This window comes from Polypterus senegalus, chromosome 16, assembly GCF_016835505.1.
Source record: "Polypterus senegalus isolate Bchr_013 chromosome 16, ASM1683550v1, whole genome shotgun sequence".
Taxonomy (NCBI): domain Eukaryota; kingdom Metazoa; phylum Chordata; class Cladistia; order Polypteriformes; family Polypteridae; genus Polypterus; species Polypterus senegalus.
In genome coordinates this window covers 17,028,175-17,049,225 of record NC_053169.1, presented here as the reverse complement: position 1 = coordinate 17,049,225, position 21,051 = coordinate 17,028,175, and the positions used below count along the sequence as shown (strand labels likewise).

At 49.6% G+C, this 21,051-nt stretch overlaps 1 protein-coding gene across 11 annotated transcripts in view; it reads right to left on the bottom strand.

The window, feature by feature from the left end:
• ltbp1 (latent transforming growth factor beta binding protein 1) overlaps positions 1–21,051 on the bottom strand; it is a 432,727-nt gene that overhangs the window by 404,660 nt on the left and 7,016 nt on the right. For all 11 annotated transcript variants that reach the window (XM_039738108.1, XM_039738103.1, XM_039738107.1 and 8 more), the window contains exon 2: positions 10,755–10,825. In XM_039738108.1, coding sequence (XP_039594042.1) covers positions 10,755–10,825 — 71 coding nt within the window. The remainder of the gene's footprint in view (positions 1–10,754; positions 10,826–21,051) is intronic.

Below are 21,051 nucleotides of genomic sequence, written 5' to 3'. Positions count from 1 at the left end.
TGGACACACACGTCTCCAAAATTCAATTTTAATTTTCAATTACATCTCATTGTTAATTGGCAGCTGGTGTAGAGTACAAGAAGCAGCTGAAAACCGTGAAACGTAGCTCCTCGAGTCTAAAACGAAACAATTAAGAGTTGGGAATCTTAACAAGCGGGAGAAATAATTGGTTTGGAAATAAGAAACTGGAACAAAGTCTGAGGCCTAGTGGGACTCGTTTGCAACTTAACACCAGCAAAACCAAGGGCCCGATTACTGACTGCAGGCACAGCAAAGGGTCGCTATGCCCGGTCACCATTTAGGGAGTGGACACAGGGGTGGTGGTGCACTGCTGCAGGTACTTGGGGGGAACAATATATGGGCGGCTGCCTCAAACCTTCATGATGTCTGTGACTCATTCTTGTGACGCTGTCTGTCTGTCAATCAATCAATCATTTAGTGACTTTCATATCTATCTCTGTCTACTGTATCTACTGTATCTACATCAATGCAGAATTGGGTCTCCATCACCTCAGCACGATCCAGTGTAGCGCTAATGCAGATGGTAGACATTTTCTGCTGGGCTAACGCGGCTGTCAGGTAGGACTGAGTGGTTTGGGCAAAAATTCTTATCATGGTATAAATAAAAAATTCTAAAGATTTTAGTAGACACCACCATAAAGAATCTGTATATACCTATCAGACTGTAACAAATAACAAATGTCCTTCTTATTACCTGCTCACACATGGCGGCCTCTTATCTGTTGAAGGTTTTTCTTTCTTTCTTTCGCTCACACTGCCGCCAAGCAGACACAGCTCAAGACGCGGCCTCTTCCTCTCCTGTAAGGAGCGCTCATCCCGCTCCTGGTAAAACTCTTAAGGGGTCAACTCACTTATTATGCACATTTCACACGGAGGTCTCTACACAAAGACATCGGCTTTAAGGCCTTAATAAACCCACAGAAAATCACTCGGCCCATTTTTCTTTTGCACCCCCAGATTGGCACATTTTTTGAGTCATGTTTAAATGAGATTGCAAGCCTGCCGGTCATTTTTAGCGTACTGGTAAAATGTCTTTTTTGAAATTCATACTGGAAATAAAATTGTATCGGGTCAAACGGGATCATCACTCACTTTTACTGGCAGGTTGACAAAAGTAAAACAAGTGTCCACACTTTCAAGGAAGGCTCGTGCCTGACACCGTATGTCACATCATGGTGCCCTGCCAAGATCCTTAAACATGCAACTTGCAAGTTTGTACTTAAATGTCACCGTAAGAAACAAACCGAATAGCAGATGACGTGACAGGCAGCTCAGAGTATCTCGTTTATACTCTCTAGTTGTGTTCTGTGCTTTTAATCTAAAAATGATCCACAAACAAACTAGAGGGGCACTCAGAATATCTGAAAGATACGCAGAGACACAGACAGTCTGTGACAGTCGCCGAGCAGTCCAAAGTATCAAGCAGTGCATTAATGTGCAGATAATGAAACATTTCAGACTCATTTGTATGGGGGAACAACAAGCAAAAGGAAAAAGTGTAAGACTGCGGTGGGCTGGTGCCCTGCTCGGGGTTTGTTTCCTGCCTTGTGCCCTGTGTTGGCCGGGATTGGCTTCAGCAGACCCCTGTGACCCTGTAGTTGAGATATAGCGGCTTGGATAATGGATGGATGGAAAAAGTGTAAGAACTGAATACACAGTGGGGGTCAGAACATCAAAAGGCCACCTTATGAGAAGAACAGGAGTCGTAGTGAACTTGACACCATCAGCTGTGAGATAGCGTTCAGAGGCCATTAAGAAGGCTAACAGAATGTCAGGTTATATAGCGCCTTGACGTCAATAAATGGAAATATAACACATAGGAAATAAAAATGTGAGGTTTGAGTACACAATGAGAGGTCTGAAAATCGAATGTCCACCTTGTAAGAAGGACTTAGGAGTCATAGTGGGCTTGATAGTAGTGATTAGAAGCCATTAAGATGGCTAACAGACTGTCAGGTTATATAGCGCCTTGATCTGTGGAGTACAAGTCACAGGAGGTTCTGCTCAAGCTTTATAACACACTGGTGAGGCCTCATCTGGAGTCCTGTGTGCAGTTTGGGTCTCCAGGCTACAAAAAAGACATAACAGCGCAAGAGAAGGTCCAGAGAAGAGCGACTAGGCTGATTCAGGGCTACAGGGGATGAGTTAGGAGGAAAGATTAAAAGAGCTGAGCCTTAAGGAGATGAAGAGGAGACCTGATTGAAGTGTTTAAGATTATCAAGGGAATTAGTGCAGTGGATCGAGACGGTGACTTTAAAATGAGTTCATCAAGAACAGAGGGAGGACTATGAGAAGGACTAAGGAGTCATAGTGGACTTGCCACGATTAACTGCCAGACAGTGTTCAGATGCCATTAAGAAGGCTAACAGACTGTCAGGTTATATAGCGCCTTGATGTGTGGAGTACAAGTCACCGGAGGTTCTGCTCACGCTTTATAACACACTGGTGAGGCCTCATCTGGAGTCCTGGGTGCAGTTTGGGTCTCCAGGCTACAAAAAGGAGTGACCCGACATTTGTGCGATAGACATATGAGCGCCGACAAAATATCGCCCATTAAAACGCGGCGTCAAAATCGCACCGACAAAATCGCGAAAGTTTCATTAAATATGAATTACTAGTTTAAAGCATATATAATAATGTTTATTTTAGAAGTCAATATTATGAGACACGGCACGCAGATAGTCCTTAAGATCACGCCCTGCATATGTAGGATTAATTGCAGCAGGACGTCTTGATAGTTGAGCGTATTTAGACTTGCTGGCTGCCTGGTAATTCCGCTTTGTATACGACGTGTTATGCCAACCCTCGACTGAGTTATTTGATCGCGGCATGCCATCAGCAGTTACAACAGTTAGAACCTAGCACATAATGTGTACATAATGCGCACGTACGCGTCCCACTCTCTCGGCCTCTCTCGCGATTTTGTCGGCGCAAATTTGTCGAAAACCAGTTAGCGGTTTTGTCGGTGCGCATATGTCTATCGCGCTTTTGTCGGTGAACCCAAAAAGGACATAACAGCACTAGAAAAGGTTCTGAGAAGAGCGACTAGGCTGAGTCCAGGGCTACAGGGGATGAGTTAGGAGGAAAGATTAAAAGAGCTGAGCCTTAAGGAGATGAAGAGGAGACCCGACTGGAGTGAATTAGTCCAAGACGGTGACTTTAAAATGAGTTCATCAATAACATGTGGACACAGTTGGAAACTTGAAGGGTAAATTTCACACAAACATTAGGAAGTTTTTCTTCACACAGAGAACCACAGACACACTTGGAATAAGCGACCAAGTAGTGTGGAGGACAGAAGGACTTTAGCGATTTTCAAAACTCGACTTGATGTTATTTTGGAAGATTTCAGTGGACAGGACCGGCGAGCTTTGTGCGGCTGAGCGGCCAGCTCTCATCCCGATTGTTCTCATGGTCACATTTTTCTTGAAATTAAAAAGGAAAGCCTGGCGCGTTCTAGAACAGCTGGGCACTTCCTTATTTTTTCAAGAATATTTCTGATAGTTCCGTACGTTGCTGTGCCAAGGTGTAGCAGTGGATTCTGCTGGGTTCTTCCAGCTGAACACGATTAGTCAACAAGCAGGCAAGCAATCCATAGATGGCAGCTGTTAAAAATGGGGCTTCCAAAATTGCCCTAAGAGACACTGGCATCATGGCATTAGATGTCCATTACAGACTGGGTCAAGGTCAAAGCCCAAAGACGTGGAGACCATTGAACTGGCTGCCCACTGGACCGAAGCACGACGTGTAATAAATGCCATCAGTTAAGTGAAAAAGACAAGCGAGGTTTCTTATCGCAGCGTCAGAGACGAGTGTTGCTGTCGTTCCCAGGAGTAACTTCAGTCTCTGCAGACAGCTGGCACCATACCTGCCTTTCCCCATCTTTGCCCAGACGACATTCTGCAGTACCCAGGCGAGACGCCCCTTTCCTTTTAAAGTTGGCACGTGAAGCAGGCGGGTCACCTGTTTTAGATTACCGCTCACTTGTCGCCTTCCTTTCGCGGCCATTGGAAATGATTATTCGCAGCTTCGAAGGTCTGGTGACGTTTACTCGAGCAGTCCATCCCGCCGCGCTTCACCCCGCGTGCGTCTTTCATGTCTGCTGGTGGCTGACACGGAGCCACCAGACTCCTGACCCCCAACACGACACGCTGCGCTGGCGTCGTTAGATGCTCTCATTTCCGCTAGGCCTCCCCTGACAAGCAGCCTCGACCCTGAAATTGGTTATTTATGACGCTTTTAACCAGGCGTACCACTCACTAGCGGTGGGCTAATTTGTGTAGCCTGCCATCTGGAAACCACATCAAACACTTTATTTCATGTACGGTGGTGACTCCAAGTCTTTCCGTGGTAACAGATCACCATCACAATACTTGGCACTTTGCTGCAGGGCAGCTGAATTTTAATTAGGGCAGCTTATAGGGTAAGGATACACTGAATTCGAGACCCCAATGAACCCCATCGCTACTAAATTTCATTCCATTCAACCTGGCAATCAGCTCAACTGCAGACCTTTGACTGAGAAGTTGTTCCATAGCCAGGGGTGAGCAGGTCCCTCATTATTTCATTAACTATTAAGCAGGTCTGCAGTTGATTCCAAGTGTGGGATTTGCATTTGGACGGCGTCACTGTGAACTCTCAACAAAGAGCTGTCCATGCAAGTAAAAACAGGCCACCATTAGGCCGAGAAAACAAAACAAACCCATCAGAGAGATGGCAGAAACACCAGGAGTGGACAACTCAACCATCAGGTATATTCATAAAGAGAAGGAACGCACTGGTGAGATAAGCAAAACCAGAAGGCCTGGACAATCATGGAAGACAATTGTGCGGGATGATCGCAGAATTGTCTCCTCGGTGAAGAAAAGGCCTTTCACAAAAATTAGCCAAACCAAGACCACTCTCTAGGAGGGAGGCCTAACATTGCCAAAGTCTACAATCAAGAGAAGACTTCATGAAAGTAAAGACAGAGGGTCTACAACAAGGTGCCAACCACGGGTAAGCTTCAAGCATATGAAGGACAGATTAGACTTTACCAGAAAACATTTTTTAAAAGCCTGTCCAGTTCCGGAACAATTGTCTTTGGACAAAAGAAACTAAGAAATATATTGGCCAGAGTGATGGACAGAGAAGAGTATGGAGAGGAGAAGGAACGACTCATGATGTGTAGCATACCACATATCACCTGTGAGACGTGGTGGAGGTCGTGTTGAGGCCTGATCGTGCGTGGCTGCCAGTGGACGTCGCTCACCGGTGTTTACTGATGAAGTGACCGCTGGCAGAAGTAGCAGGATGAATTCGGAGTGTCCAGGGCGCCATATTGTCTGCTCAGAGTCTCAGAAATGCTGCAAAACTGACAGGACGACACTTCACAGAACAGATGGACGATAAGACAAAACATCCTGGGACAGAAAACCGAGTGCTTTACGACACAAAGGAGTGGAAGCTTCTTCAATGGCCGAGTCACTCAACTGACCTCAACCCAACTGGACATGCAGTTCACTTGCTGACGGCAGAAAGTCCAACGGACCGGAGGACAGCGGCAGTAAAGGCCGGGCAAAGCAACAGGAGGGTGGAAAGCCAACACTTGGAGAAGGTCGTGGGCTCAGATCTCAGGCAGACATTGACAGTGCAGGACTTTCAACCAAATATTGACGAAGATCATTACAGTGCAGCCATGACTGAATTAGTTTGTCCAAATACTTTAGAAAATGGGGTGGGGGGCATGAATAAAAATGGCTGTCACTTCTCAACGGCTCATACAATGTTTTTATTAAACCCTTTGAATTAAAGCTGAAAGTCCACACCTTTACTTCCTTTCAAATCCACTGAGGTGACGCACAGAGCTGAAATTATGAAAACGGTGTCACTTGTGGCCCTGACTGTACTTTACTTGCTTAAACTTGGACTCTTGATTCTTTCTGAGTATTTTAGCAGAAAGCGGTGCAAAGACAAATGTTTTCTAAGCGCTCGATTCCTCGCCATCGTTTTCTACAACCCCAGTTCCAAAACACTTGAGACAATATGGACGCTGCTAAGGAAGAAGAAAATGGAGTGAGTTGTCAATTCGGTTTGCCCCGCGCTATGCTAATAACACGACAAGATGACATTACTGGATGTGAATTGAACACAACAGCCGGGACAGTCGAGCGTCTCCCCTGTGTCCCATCGCCATTTCTATTAATGAAGAGCGTCAGCGCTGAGCACACAAGTTGTTTGACTTTAGCAGGTAGATTTGTTCCCCCCATTCATCCGTTATGCAGGCCTGCCATGCTTCAATCAATCAACATTTATTTATATAGCACATATTCATACAAAAAAATGTAGCTCAAAGTGCTTTACAAAATGAATAGAAAAATAGAAGACACAATAAAAAATAAACATAAGTCAACATTAATTAACATAGAATAAGAGTAAGGTCCGATGGCCAGGGTGGACAGAAAAAACAAAAAAAACTCCAAAGGCTGGAGAAAAAAATCAAATCTGTAGGGGTTCCAGAACACGAGACCACCCAGTCCCCTCTGGGCAATCTACCTAACGTAAGTCAAACAGTCCTCTTTGTATTTAGGGTTCTCATGGAAGGACCTGATGATGATGGTCACGTAGACTTCTGGCCGATTGATTGATTGATTGATTGATTGATTGATTGATTGCCATGCTTTGTGCTTCATATAGCGCCCCACAGGTCAGAAGTGCAAGCCGGCCATTGTCTCACCCGCACATACACTGCCATGCACTTGTAATCCGAGCGGGATGTGCGTTGATGTATCCCGCTGGAAAACGCGGGGCTGGAACTGGAAAAGACAACATCTGGATGGCAGCATACGCGGCTCCAAAATTTCAACATATGCTTCTGCATTAATGGAGTGCTCACAGATGTGCCACTTACCCCATGCCATGGCCACTGAACCCATGCCATGTCAGATGCTGGCTTTTTGAACCGATGCCAATAGCAGCTTGGGTGGTCCTTTTTCTTCCTCTTTAGCCCACAGAACATGACGGCCGTTTCTCCCAAAAACAATTTGAAATGTCGACTCGATTCCACTGTGCTTGTGAGCTCTCGTCTCGATAACACAGGCGTTTACTGCTTGGGCTCGTCTTACTCACACCGTCACGCCTTCACGCCGTGAGAACTGCACGGTAAGTAATCAGTACAAACACATCAGCGAGTACACGGTAACTTAAATAAAATACCTCGTTGGCTGCTATAATGAAAAGAGATCCTCAAATCACTTCGATTGTCTGTTTAAAAGGCAGCACGGTGGCGTAGTGGGTGGCACTGCTGCCTCGCAGTTATGAGACCCAAGTTCACTTCCCGGGTCCTCCCTGCGTGGAGTTTGTATGTTCTCCCCGTGTCTGTGTGGGTTTCCTCCCACAGTCCAAAGACATGCAGGTTAGGTGGATTGGCGATCCTAATCCCAGCCAACACAGGGTGCAAGGCAGGAAATAAACCCCGGGCAGGGTGCCAGCCCACCGCAGGGCACACACACACACACACACACACACCAGGGACAATTTAGGATCACCAGTGCACCTAACCTGCATGTCTTTGGACTGTGGGAGGAAAGCCACGCAGACACGGGGAGGACATGCAAACTCCACGCAGGGAGGACCCGGGAAGCGAACCCTTAAGGGTCTCCTAACTGCGAGGCAATAAAAATTATTTTTGAATTAGGGTTTTTTTTTTAATGCTCAATTTTATCTTTGTGTGATTGCTTTTAAGACCTCGATATTAGTTTTTTGAAAATATACTTTAACTGTCATAAATTTGCAATTTTAAAATCTGATCTGTTTAAGCAAACTTTTGTACAGTTTTTAAAGAATAATTTATATAAATCTACTTTACGAGTTTTTTTTTAGCAATATGCCGTGATATTTTAAGGGTTTTTTAAGCTCCATTACATAGGAATAATTGAGGCAGGGGTAATAGATAGGAGTCGATCTTCATTGACAAGTGGGGAGCGAGCATCTCTACAAACCCGAACCCTAAGCCTGTCGTGATGTCCACTACAAGGAGGCCAGGACTGTTTTTAAGATCACCGGCTTCTCCGCATTGTCCTTTATGCACCACAATGTCACCCGATTCCTTGAATCTTTTACTTGCATTGTGCACTAAAGAGAGCGAACTGCCCAAAATCTCACTGATGGGACTCTGGGGAAGCGTTACTCTCAAAGATGGTGGTTCATTTACGGCGAGCCTCCACTCATCTCTGCTCCTGAAGGACTCGGCTTTTCTCAGACACTAACTGGCTCTCCTGTTCATCGTCACCTTTGTTACTTCAATGTGTCACATTGTTATTAGTCATAAACTTTTGGAACGTTTTGCAGGGCATCGATTTCAACGTAGACGTATCTCTCTATTACATAAAAGAATCTTGGGTCGAGACGTGATCATCTCGGAGAGACACTTTGACGTCACGTGAGACTAGACATTACAACCTTAGGAAGCAAGACCCGTGAGACGGTGACTTTTGCTCGTCACGCCCTACTTGCAAACAATTTAAAACAAGATCACGGACATCTAACCTCGCAGTTGTTGGGATGCTTTTGACAGACACACTTCATGTGCTCCCAGCTCTTAAAAATGTTATACGTTCTAGATGGCACGTCAACAACTAAGCAAAGAAGAAAGAGCAGTGCATCAAAAAGAAAAACGAAAGAGTCGGAGAGAAAAGAAGGCAAAAAGGATGCACAAGAGAACAAATATAATCTATGTGTAAATTCAGAAAATAAGGAAAGTAATAATCAGCCCGGAAGTCCTGAGAGAGACACTTTAACGTCCCGCAAGACAAAGCAGTGAGACAAAAGGACGGCTGCTGTACAGGCTTTTAAATGATTGACGTGCAGCGCGACAAGCAGAACACGCAGCTCGCCAGCAGATGATCTGACCGCATCTCCTTACCACGCGTTCAGCCCCACACCTTCACAGCGCTAGTGGCAGAGACGCGAAGTGGCAAAAGGACGGCTGCTGTACAGGCTTGTAAATGATTGATGCACAGCGCGACAAGCAGAACACGCAGCGCAGCAGTAGCAGCACCAAGACAGCAGATGATCTGTCCGCATGCATTCAACCCCCCCCTTCACAACGCGTGCGGCAGAGATGCAAAGTGGCTGGCGCTTGGCACGCCCTGGATGGGGTTGGGGGGGTTGGCTTTTAAGCGAGCGAAATGAGAACAGCTGCTGTACAGGCTTTGAGATGATCGACACGCAGCGCAACAAGCAGAACACAAAGCTCGCCAGCAGATGATCTGACCACATCTCCTTACCATGCGTTCAGCCCCCCACCTTCACAACGCTAGCGGCAGAGACACGTAGTGGCAGTCGCTTAGCGCGCCCCGGATAGGAGGGGTTTAGGGTGGTTGACTTTTAAGCTGCTGTACAGGCTTTGAGATGATCAACGTGCAGCACAACAGGAGGAGCAGCAAGCAAGCAGGTGATCCGGCCGCATCTCCAAAGCGTGTGTTCACCCACCCCCTTTCACAACGCGAGCGGCGGAGACGCTAAGTGGCTGGCACGTACCGCTTCCCCGGGTGGGCTCGCAAAGGGGCGCAGGGGCAAAGCCCCCTAGTCTACTCAAAAAGCAATGCAGTCGATTAGGCGAAACCCGAACTTCTCGTCTTCATACGGTTTGTGTGCGAACGCAAGCCTTCTCCGTACCGTCCCAGCTTTTCCGTGTGCTAATCACCAACTGGCCGTTTTTAAAAGGGACAAGCAGGTGAAGCACAAGATTTCCATTTTTTTTTGAAGGATTTGCACGTCTGCCCGCGTATTAAAACAGTCAGCTGGGACACATCGTCTGATGATGGTGACAGATGCTTCACTCTACAATACAATTTATTTTTGTGTCGCCCAAAATCACACAAGGAGGGCCGCAATGGGCTTCAACAGACCCTACATTTTGACAGCCGTCCCCCCCACCAGCACGGACTCTCTAAGAAGGCAAGGAAAAACAATGGAAGAAATCTCAGGAAAGGCGATTCGAATCGAGACCCCCATCTCCAGGTAGGTTGGGCGGGCAGTGGGTGTCATAACAAGGGGTAAACACAATTACGGCCCACAGAACAGAGCGCCAGTAGTCTTCTCAATACAATACAATACCGCACTTGTCGTTTGCCCCATGGCACTGGCACAAACAACAAGAACGGTCGGAGACAACTCGTGTTGGCGTTTCATCCCAAACTCTTCTGATGACGTCACCTGCCAGGTTCCTCGCCGCCCTCTTTTTATTTGTGTGTGTGTGTGTGTGTGTGTGCTGCAGCTGAGATAACATCCTAAACCACAGGGCCGTAACACACATACTTAGGTAGTCCACAATGCTGCCATTAATTACAATAATAGAAAATGGGATCGACAGGACGAATGTGGGCTCACCAAAGGGCCTCAGCAATGCAAACACAAAGGGTGTCTGCTAAGACAATTGCCTTTGTGTTTAAACAAACTGACAAAGTGGGCCAAAAAGAAGCCACAGCGTTACCGCGGAGCAGCGCTTATCATAAATAAGACTACGGGCAGGCCACATGCAAAGAGAGAGACGCACGCGGACGTCAACACGAGGACAAGCAGGAGGAAGTGACCCGGATCAGCGAGGCATGGCGTGTATCGAGTGTTCTGTCGGACCTTCGGGACGTCTGCCACAATGATGACTGGGTACTCAAAGTCAGCCAGCGTGGCCGGGTGCAGCCGTGTCACCTCAAGTCAGCCCTCAGCGGTGGCCGTCCCTTCAGCCTACTTACGTTTGGTGCATCTCTGCGAGCCGGGGGCCAGACTCCAGCCTTGACAGCAGCGTCCTCCGCAGACGTTGACCCTGTAAATATAAGAAGACGACATCGAGTCAGAAGGATAGGAATACGGTTAGGAACTGAGCGAACACGGAACAGTTAAGTTACTTGGAGTTTATTATCCATCCATCATGTATAAAGACCTGTGGGGGGCGCTGCTGAGTGATACCCAACTGCAGAGCCAGCGCACCATACATCACCGCAGTTATGGGACAGAAGGTAAGGTCAGGGGTCAGGATTAAGGTAAGGTTAGGGTTTGGGGTGGTTGGCGAGTTTGATTTGTGGCAACGCAGAAATGTTTATCACCAAACTGCTGGTCTGCACATGTGGTGACGTCACTTCCGCCCTGAAACTGCTGGCATAGACCTGTGGTGACGTATGGTGCTGTGGCTCTGCAGGTCGATACATCTCACGCGGCCGCCTTCGCAGTAAGGGGAACAAAACAAAAATCGTCTCGTAACAAAAAACTGAGACACTTGCTTTATGATGAGATTCTGAATAATGCAGCCAACGCTTCACAGATGTCGGGTGAGGCAGCTTCTTGAGGATTGGACTAATCCGACCACCAGAGAGAAGAAATGAAACTCAGACTGGCATTGCATCAGGGTTTGGTCTTCAGCCCATATGTGGCACTAAGCAGTAGCACCATGACGTGAGCTACCAAAGGTTTGATTTTTAAATAAATCTCCCTGACGTCCGAGTCCTCCCTGTGTGGCGTTTGCATGTTCTCCCCGTGTCTGTGGGGGTTTCCTCCGGGTGTTCCTGTGTCCTCCCACAGTCCACAGACATGCAGGGTAGGGGGACTGGTGATCCTAAATTGTGTGTGTGTGCCATATGATGGCTTGGCACCCTGTCCAGGGTTGGGTACCCTATGCTAACTGGGATCGGCTCCTGCACACCCCCACAACCCTATTCAGGACTGAGCGGTGCAGAAAATGACTGCCTGACTGACTTTATCCACCTGTAGAGCTGTGCAGGGGGCTCCGATGGCATCTGTCACCCGCACATACTGGCATCAGGCCACTTTGAGCTGCCATAGAATCAGACTGGCCTGTGCTGTCATTGGGAAAAGAGAGGAGAAGTCCAACCAAGGGCATTTAAACCCAGACGGGGAGCGCCAGGGGTGGCACGGTGGTGCAGTGGGTAGCGCTGCTGCTTCTCAGTAAGGGTTCGCTACTCAGGTTCTCCCCGTGTCTGCGTCCAAAGACATGCTGGTTAGGTGCATTGGCGATCCTAAATTGTCCCTAGAGTGTGTGTGTGTGTGTGTGCCCTGTGCTGGGCTGGCGCCCTGCCCAGGGTTTGTCTCCTGCCTTGCACCCTGTGGTGGCTGGGATTGGCTCCAGCAGACCCTCGCGACCCTGTGTTAGGATATAGTGGGTTGGATGATGACTGACTGACTGACTGAGGGAGTGCCAGTCTCAAGACGCTACAGCAGGTGGCACTGTAACCAGCCCCACCTACGGGCAGACGCACTTTACTTTAAGAAGGCATTCATTCTGAACACATTACAGTGACGACTACAAAGTGGCACACTTTTTGTCTTCTTCTTCTTGTAAAAGGTGTCGTGGGAAGCCCCTCTTTTAAAAATGTACAGATCCATGTGACGATGCGGGTTCTACTCGATGCTCCCATCTAGGCTTCTGGGGAGCTCTTGAACCCGACACCGCCGGTAATGTCACCGATGAACTAGACAGTGAAGACATCAACAACGAAGCCTGGAGATGGTGCAAAAAGTGCAGAGAGCGTTTATTAAAAACCAAAACCAAAACCAATGTCCAAATGAATAGTGCAGTGCATCACAGATCTTTAAATAAATAATCCATTAAAACAGGGGAATGTGTGGAGGTTAAAATCCAATAAATACAACGGGGTTAAAAACAATGGCTAGAAGGAGTCTTTTCTTAAAACTCCGGTGCTTACTTTCTTTCTACCGGCGCTCCCCTGCTTCTCCTCTATGGGCCCCGCAACTGGGGAGTGAGTCGCGCTACCAGCAAATGGAGCTCCTTCCTATTCTGGTCCGGTAGCCTTAATAATAATAATCCATTTTATTTATATAGCGCCTTTCCCTGACTACGTAAGGCTCCCGGCGGACCGAGACTTGAGTTCCCTTGACCCACCCAAAGCCTCCTCGACTGCCACTCCCTTCAATGGCCAGTCATCTCCTCAAACCGCTTCAATCTGCGCCCCCCGAGAGTTGGCCAAACGCTCCTCCGGGGCTCTCCTACCAGCTGCATTCAGCCTTCAATGAGCCTACGCTCTTGCGCTCTCGCGCTCGCTCACGCACCGGCTTTCTGCTTCCTGCCGCCATCTTCTCACATTTCAAACCTCCATTTTTTCTTTTGCCGCTTTTCCACTGCATAGTACGGCACAGCACGGTTCAGTACAGCTCACCTTGGTTCGGCTCAGTTCGGCTCGGTTTGCGTTTCGACTGCAGTTTATTACCGCTTTAGAGTGGGCGGGATCATTCACGTGTCGTTACAGTTGCGCCGCCTCTACTGCTCGTTCTTCATTTTTTTTAACTTGTCCCTACACTGTTTGTAAGTCCGATGGTAGCCGTGTGCGCCCAAGAGCTTAGCGACCTCCTGAAAAACTTTTTCATTCCGCGTCGCCCCATCCAGCTCTCGTTGGATCCGCTCCTCGGCTACCAACGAGAGGAACGTCTGTACTTCCTCAATAGACCACTTAAACAGCCATTTTGGTTAAAACAAAATGGTGCGTCCGAACCTTCGCTGGCTGTGCTAAAAATCTAGCGGGTCTGTTGTGTCTCGTGTCGCAAGTTCAGTGACGCAGTCATGACGATTTTCTCCGGCCAATCAGTGACCAGCAGAGTTTACACGTCACGTTTTGGTAACGGTTCGGCGCGCTTGGAACCTCGGCTGAGGTGGTACTAAAAAAAGGACCAGGTACCAGGTACTGTTCCCAGTGGAAAACGCCCCAAAAGTGAGCTGAACTGAACCGTGTCGTGCCGTACTATGCAGTGGAAAAGCGCCTTTTCTCTTTTTCTTTTCCCCCTCCATCCGCCTTGCGCTTCTATTATAAACTGCTCAAAAAAATTAAAGGAACACTTTGAAAACACATCAGATCTCAATGGGAAAAAGAAATCCTCCTGGATATCTATACTGATATAGACTGGGTAATGTGTTAGGAACGAAAGGATGCCACATCGTTTGATGGAAATGAAAATGATCAACCTACAGAGCCCTGAATTCAAAGACGCCCCAAAAATCAGAGTGAAAAAATGATGTGGCAGGCTAGTCCATTTTGCCAAAATTTAATGGCAGCAACTCCAAATTGTACGCAGCACTTTGTATGGCCCCTGTGTTCTTGTATACATGCCTGACAACATCGGTGCATGCTTCTAATGAGATGACAGATGGTGTTGTGGGGGATCTCCTCCCAGATCTGGACCAGGGCATCACTGAGCTCCTGGACAGTCTGAGGTGCAACCTGGTGGCATTGGATGGACCAAAACATAATGTCCCAGAGGTGTTCTATTGGATTTAGGTCAGGAAAGTGTGGTGGCCAGTCGATGGTATCAATTCCTTCATCCTCCAGGAACTGCCTGCATACTCTCACCACATGAGGCCAGGAATTGTCGTGCACCAGGAACCACTGTACCAGCATAGGGTCTGACAATGGGTCCAATGATTTCATCCTGATACCTAATGGCAGCCAAGGTGCCTTTGTCAAGCCTGTAGCGGTCTGTGTGACCCTCCATGGATATGCCTCCCCAGACAATCATTAACCCACCACCAAACTGCTCATGCTGAATGATGTTACAGGCAGCATAATGTTCTCCATGGCTTCTCAGACCCTTTCACTTCTGTCACGTGCTCAGGGTGAACCTGCTCTCATCTGTAAAAAGCACAGGGCACCAGTGGTGCATCTGCCAATTCTGGTATTCTATGGCGAATGCCAATCGAGCTGCATGCTGCTGGGCAGTGAGCTCAGGGCCCATTAGAGGACATGGGGCCCTTGGGTCACCCTCATGAAGTCTTTCTGGTTGTTTGGTCAGAGACATTCACACCAGTGGCCTGCTGGAGGTCATTTTGTAGGGCTCTGGCAGTGCTCATCCTGTTCCTCCTTGCCCAAAGGAGCAGATACTGGTCCTGCTGATGGGTATGGACCTTCTATGGCCCTCTCCAGCTCTCCTAGAGTAACTGCTTGTCTCCTAGAATCTCCTCCATGCCCTTGAGACTGTGCAGGGAGACACAGCAAACCTTCTGGCAATGACACGTATTGATGTGCCATCCTGGAGAAGTTGGACTACCTGTGCAACCTCTGTAGGGTCCAGGTATCGCCTCATGCTACCAGTAGTGACACTGACTGTAGCCAAATGCAAAACTAGTGAAGAAACAGTCAGAAAAGATGAGGAGGGAAAAATGTCAGTGGCCTCCACCTGTTAAACCATTCCTGTTTTGGGGGTCATCTCATTGTTGCCCCTCTAGTGCATCTGTTGTTAATTTCATGAACACCACAGCAGCTGAAACTGATTAACAACCCCCTCTGCTACTTAACTGACCAGATTAATATCCCATAAGTTTAATTGACTTTATGCTACACTCTGATTAAAAAGTGTTCCTTTAATTCTTTTGAGCAGTATATATTACGGGGACGTGGATCAGGTGTGGCGATTAGCAGCTCCCGGCATCAGTTACGAATGCAGACGCTCCCTGACCTGTGCACTTAGGCGAAGCGAAGCCCCCGGGATCCCCTCCGGCCACACTACCACACCCCATCTTTAAGGCGCGAGTGTGGCGATTATCTATTTCGATCTGAGCTGTGGACCCGCTATAACACAATCCTCAGACAGAGCCGGTGCGTTAAATAATACCATCTGAGGCAAGGTGGGGAAAAAAAAAAAGTGAAAAAAGATTAAAAGGATGAATAAAACACACAAACGCCCATCAAAAACGTATCAATTCTTAACATGTCCTGTTTGACGCAAACACATACAACCTCCTCCTTGAACCGTCACCTTATCGTGGTGGAGGGGTTTGCGTGTCCCAATGATCCTAGGAGCTATGTTGTCCGGGGCTTCATGCCCCTGGTAGGGCCACCCAAGGCAAACTGGTCCTAGGTGAGGGATGAGACAAAGAGCGGTTCAATAAACCTCCAATGATGAAAACTTGGACGACGCTTTCCCTTGCCCGACGCTGGTCACCGGGGCCCCTCTGGAGCCAGGCCTGGAGGTGGGGCTCGATGGCGAGCGCCTGGTGGCCGGGCCTGCACCCATGGGCTCGCCGGGCACAGCCCGAAGAGGTAACGTGGGTCCTCCTCCCCATGGGCTCACCACCTATGGGAGGGGCCAAGGAGGTTGGGTGCAGTGTGAGTTGGGTGGTGGCCGAAGGCGGGGACCTTGGCGGTCTGATCCTCGGCTACAGAAACTGGCTCTTGGGACGGGAATGTCACCTCTGAAGGGGAAGGAGCCTGAGCTAGTGCGCGAGGTCGAGAGGTTCCGGCTAGATATAGTCGGACTCACCTCGACGCACAGCTTGGACTCTGGAACCAATCTCCTTGAGAGGGGCTGGACTCTCTACCACTCTGGAGTTGCCCCGTGAGAGGCCGAGCAGGTGTGGGCATACTTATTGCCCCCACTGAGCCTGTGCATTGGGGTTTACCCCGGTGGACGAGAGGGTGGCCTCTCTCCGCCTTCGGGTGGGGAAGGGTCCTGACTGTTGTTTGTGCGTATGCCAACAGCAGTTTGGAGTATCCACCCTTTTGGAGTCTCTGAGGGGTTGCTAGAGGGCATACCTTCTGGGATTCCCTCGCTTTGCTGGGAGACTTCAATGCTCACGGGCAATGACAGTGAGACCTGGAAGGGCGTGATTGGGAGGAATGGCCCCGATCTGAACCCGAGCGGTGTTTTGTTATTGGACTTCTGTGCTCGCCACGGATTGTCCATAACGAACACCATGTTCAAGCATAAGGGTGTTCATATGTGCACTTGGCACCAGGACACCCTAGGCCTCAGGTCGATGATCGACTTTGTGGTCGTGTCGCCGGACTTGCGCCATATGTCTTGGACACTCGGGTGAAGAGAGGGGCGGAGCTGTCAACTGATCACCACCTGGTGGTGAGTTGGCTTCATGGTGGGGAAGATGCCGGTCAGACCTGGTAGGCCCAAACGTGTTGTGAGGGTCTGCTGGGAACGGCTGGCAGAGTCCCCTGTCAGAAGTAGCTTCAACTCCCACCTCCGCAGAACTTCAACCACGCCCCGAGGGAGGTGGGGACATTGAGTCCAATGGGCCATGTTCCGTGCCTCTATTGTTGAGGCGGCTGACCGGAGCTGTGGCCGCAAGGTGGTCGGTGCCTGTCGTGGCGGCAATCCCCAACCCGCTGGTGGACACCGCGTGAGGGATGCCGCCAAGCTGAAGAAGGAGTCCTATAGGACTTTTTGTCCTGTGGGTCTCTGGAGGCAGCTGATAGGTACCGCAGGCCAAGCGAACGCTGCTTCGTTGTTGCTGAGGCAAAACTCGGGCATGGGAGGAGTTTGGAGAGGCCATGGAGAACGACTTTCGGACGGCTTCGAGGAGATTCTGGTCCACCGTCCGCGCCTCAGGAGGGGAAGCAGTGCAGTGTCAACACCGTATATGGGGGATGGTGCGCTGCTGACCTCACTGACGCTAGGGTCGGTGGGAGGAGTACTTCAAGACCTCCTCAATCCCACTAACATGCCTTCCACGAGGAAGCAGAGCCTGGGGACTCTGAGGTGGGCTCTCCCATCTCTGGGACTGAAGTCACCGAGGTGGTCAAAAACTCCTTGGTGGCAGGGCCCCGGGTGGATGAGATACCGAGTTCCTTAAGGCTCTGGATGTTGTAGGACTGTCTTGGTTGACACGCCTCTGCAACATCGCATGGACATCGGGACAGTGCCTCTGGATTGGCAGACGGGGTGGTGGTCCCCTCTTTAAAAGGGGACCGGAGGGTGTGTTCCAACTATAGAGGGATCACACTCCTCAGCCTCCCTGGAAAAGTCTATTCGGGGTTCTGGAGAGGAGGGTCCGCCGGATAGTCAACCTCGGATTCAGGAGGAACAGTGTGGTTTTCGCCCTGGTCGCTGAACAGTGGACCAGCTCTTCACCCTTAGCAGAGTCCTGAGGGTGCATGGGAGTTTGCCCGACCGGTCTACATGTGTTTTGTGGACTTGGAAAAGGCATTCGACCGTGTCCCTCGGGAATCCTGTGGGGGTGCTCGGGAGTATGGGGTACCGGACCCCTGATAAGAGCTGTTCGGTCCTGTACAACCGTGTCAGAGCTTGGTCCGCATTGCCGCAGTAAGTCGAGCCCGCTTCCAGTGAGAGTTGGACTCCGCCAGGGCTGCCCTTTGTCACCATTCTGTTCATAACTTTTATGGACAGAATTTCTAGGCGCAGCCAGGGTGTTGAAGGGGTCCGGTTTGGTGGGCTCAGGATTGGGTCACTGCTTTTTGCAGATGATGTTGTCCTGTTTGCTTCATCAGGCCGTGATCTTCAGCTCTCTGGATCGGTTCGCAGCTGAGTGTGAAGCGGCTGGGATGAGAATCAGCACCTCCAAATCCGAGCATGGTCCTCAGCCGAAAAGGGTGGAGTGCCCTCTCAGGGTTGGGGAGAGATCCTGCCCCAAGTGGAGGAGTTCAAGTATCTCGGGGTCTTGTTCACGAGTGAGGGAAGAATGGAACGTGAGATCGACAGGCGGATCGGTGCGGCATCCGCAGTGATGCGGGCTCTGCATCGGTCTGTCGTGGTGAAAAGGAGCTGAGCCGTAAGGCAAAGCTCTCAATTTACCAGTCGATCTACGCTCCTACCCTCACCTATGGTCATGAGCTATGGGTAGTGACCAAAGAACGAGATCGCGAATACAAGCGGCTGAAATGAGTTTCCTCCGCAGGGTGTCTGGGCTTTCCCTTAAAGATAGGGTGAGAAGCTCAGTCATCCGGGAGGGGCTCAGAGTAGAGCCGCTGCTCCTCTGCATCGAGAGGAGTCAGATGAGGTGGCTCGGGCATCTGATCAGGATGCCTCCTGGACGCCTCCCTGGTGAGGTGTTCCGGGCACGTCCAACCGGGAGGAGGCCCCGGGGAAGACCCAGGACACGCTGGAGGGACTATGTCTCCGGCTGGCCTGGGAACGCCTTTGGGATTCTCCCGAAGAGCTGGAAGAAGTGGCCGGGAGAGGGAAGTCTGGGCCTCTCTGCTTAAGCTGCTACCCCGCGACCCGACCTCGGATAAGCGGAAGAGAATGGATGGATGGATGGACATACTGTGAACGTGAAATCGAAAGTGCTCGTGAATCGCTCGCGTGGCACACTCTCCTGAACGCCTTTGCAGTTACTTGCCGTCTAAACACACGCAGCGCGAGCTTAAGAGACGTTGAACAGACGAGCTACACGTGACCGACGCCCTCAGAACTCGCCAGCAATAATAGAATACGATATGTGAAAACCAGGATAATGGACACGTCACTCGGAAAGGCGCGAGCGGCGCTCTCAGTGTGACTTCCGGCTCTGAGATATTTGAAACTTTTAGCTGAAAATAACTTTTACATTTTTTAAAGAGTTTATAAACCAGGCAGTGAACACGTCGTCTGGTTCTCAATATGTCTTACAGTTCATACTTAACTCTTTTTTATTAGTATGAAAATGCCACTCCTGCGGTGGGCTGGCACCCTGCCCGGGATTTGTTTCCTGCCTTGTGCCCTGTGTTGGCTGGGATTGGCTCCAGCAGACGCCCCCCCGTGACCCTGTAGTTAGGTTATAGCGGGTTGGATAATGGATGGAAAATGCCACTCTGACCAAAGTGCCACCTGAGGGTGACTGCCATGTTGCCACACCCCACGTGCTGACCCTGTCCTTGGCCCAGGTACTGGACCGTCACATCTGGTTCAACCAAAGAGCCTTTTCCTTGCATTGCACAACATACACAGCACTCACTGACATACCCCGCGTCACCACCATATATTTTGGGTCGGTGGCCACCTTGAGGGACACGATACATAACAAATATAACCAATGACGGCCATCTTGAGCATTCTGCTGTATTTTGTCATCAGATTGGTAGGACAGGTTGGGACGAGTGCTAAAGTGGTCGCCAGGTGACTTGGACTTCTCAAATAAACACAACGTGACCAGCTATCATCTTCTTCTTCTTCTTCTTCTTTCGGCTGCCCTCATTTAGCGGTCGCCATAGCAGATCATCCTTCTCCATCCAGTTCCGTCTTTTCCATCATTTTCTGTCACACTGACTACCTTCATGTCCTCCATCACCACATCCGTTAACCTCCTCTGTGGCCTTCCTCTTTTCTTCTTACCTGGCAGTTCCATCCTCAACATCCATTTCTTGATGTACGACTCACCTCACCTCTGCACGTGCCCAGACCATCTCAGTCTGGCCTCTGTCACTTGGTCACCAAACCGTCGTACCTGTGCTGTTCTCTCTAATATCCTCCTTCCTGATCCTGTCACCCCTCGTAACATCTTCAGCTCTGCCACTTCCAGCTGTGCCTCCTGTCTTTTCATCGGTGCCACCTTCTCCAAACCATACGACACAGTTGGTCTCACCACCGTTTTCTAGACTTTTCTCTGTCGCTCTTGCAGGTACTCTTCTATCACAAATCACACCTGCCACTTGTCAGGGACGGCCGGCATTCTTACCTTTGCCCGGTATGCCCTCAAGGTGGCAGGACAGCAGGGAGACAGCTTACACAGGATGCTACATGGCAGTGAGCCCAGGCTTGGATCCCTGCATGGGTGCCCACAAGGAATGCCAGGTATTGTAGTCCCGGGGGGGCTGTCAGAGGGAGCTGCGAGATTTGGGAGTCCCAGCTCCACAGGGTTCCAACGCCACCCAGATGATTAGATAAAAGGAGCTGCCTGCTCACATCAATGAGTCGGGAAGAGGGGGATGAAGGAGGAGTGGAGGAGGCAGTGAAAGAAGGAAGAAAAGAGTTGCTTTATTCTGCTTATAATTGCGCTTACTGCATATGCTTGTGGCTGTGGTGGGAAACGCTGGATAAAGTAAGAGTTTCCCACGAATGAAGCCTTTTAAACTTGAGTCCATGTCTGCTTGTGTCGCATGTTTGGGGAGGTGGAGTGTCCCTTGGTGTCCGCACACTCTTCTCCACCCAGTCCACCCTGCCTGTACTCTCTTCTTCACCTCTCTGCCACACTCTACGTTGACTTTTGGGCTGTTGAACCCAAATATCTAAATTTGTCCACCTTTGCCACCTCTGCTCTTTGCAGTCGCACCCTTCCACCGCCGTCTTTCTTATTAACACACA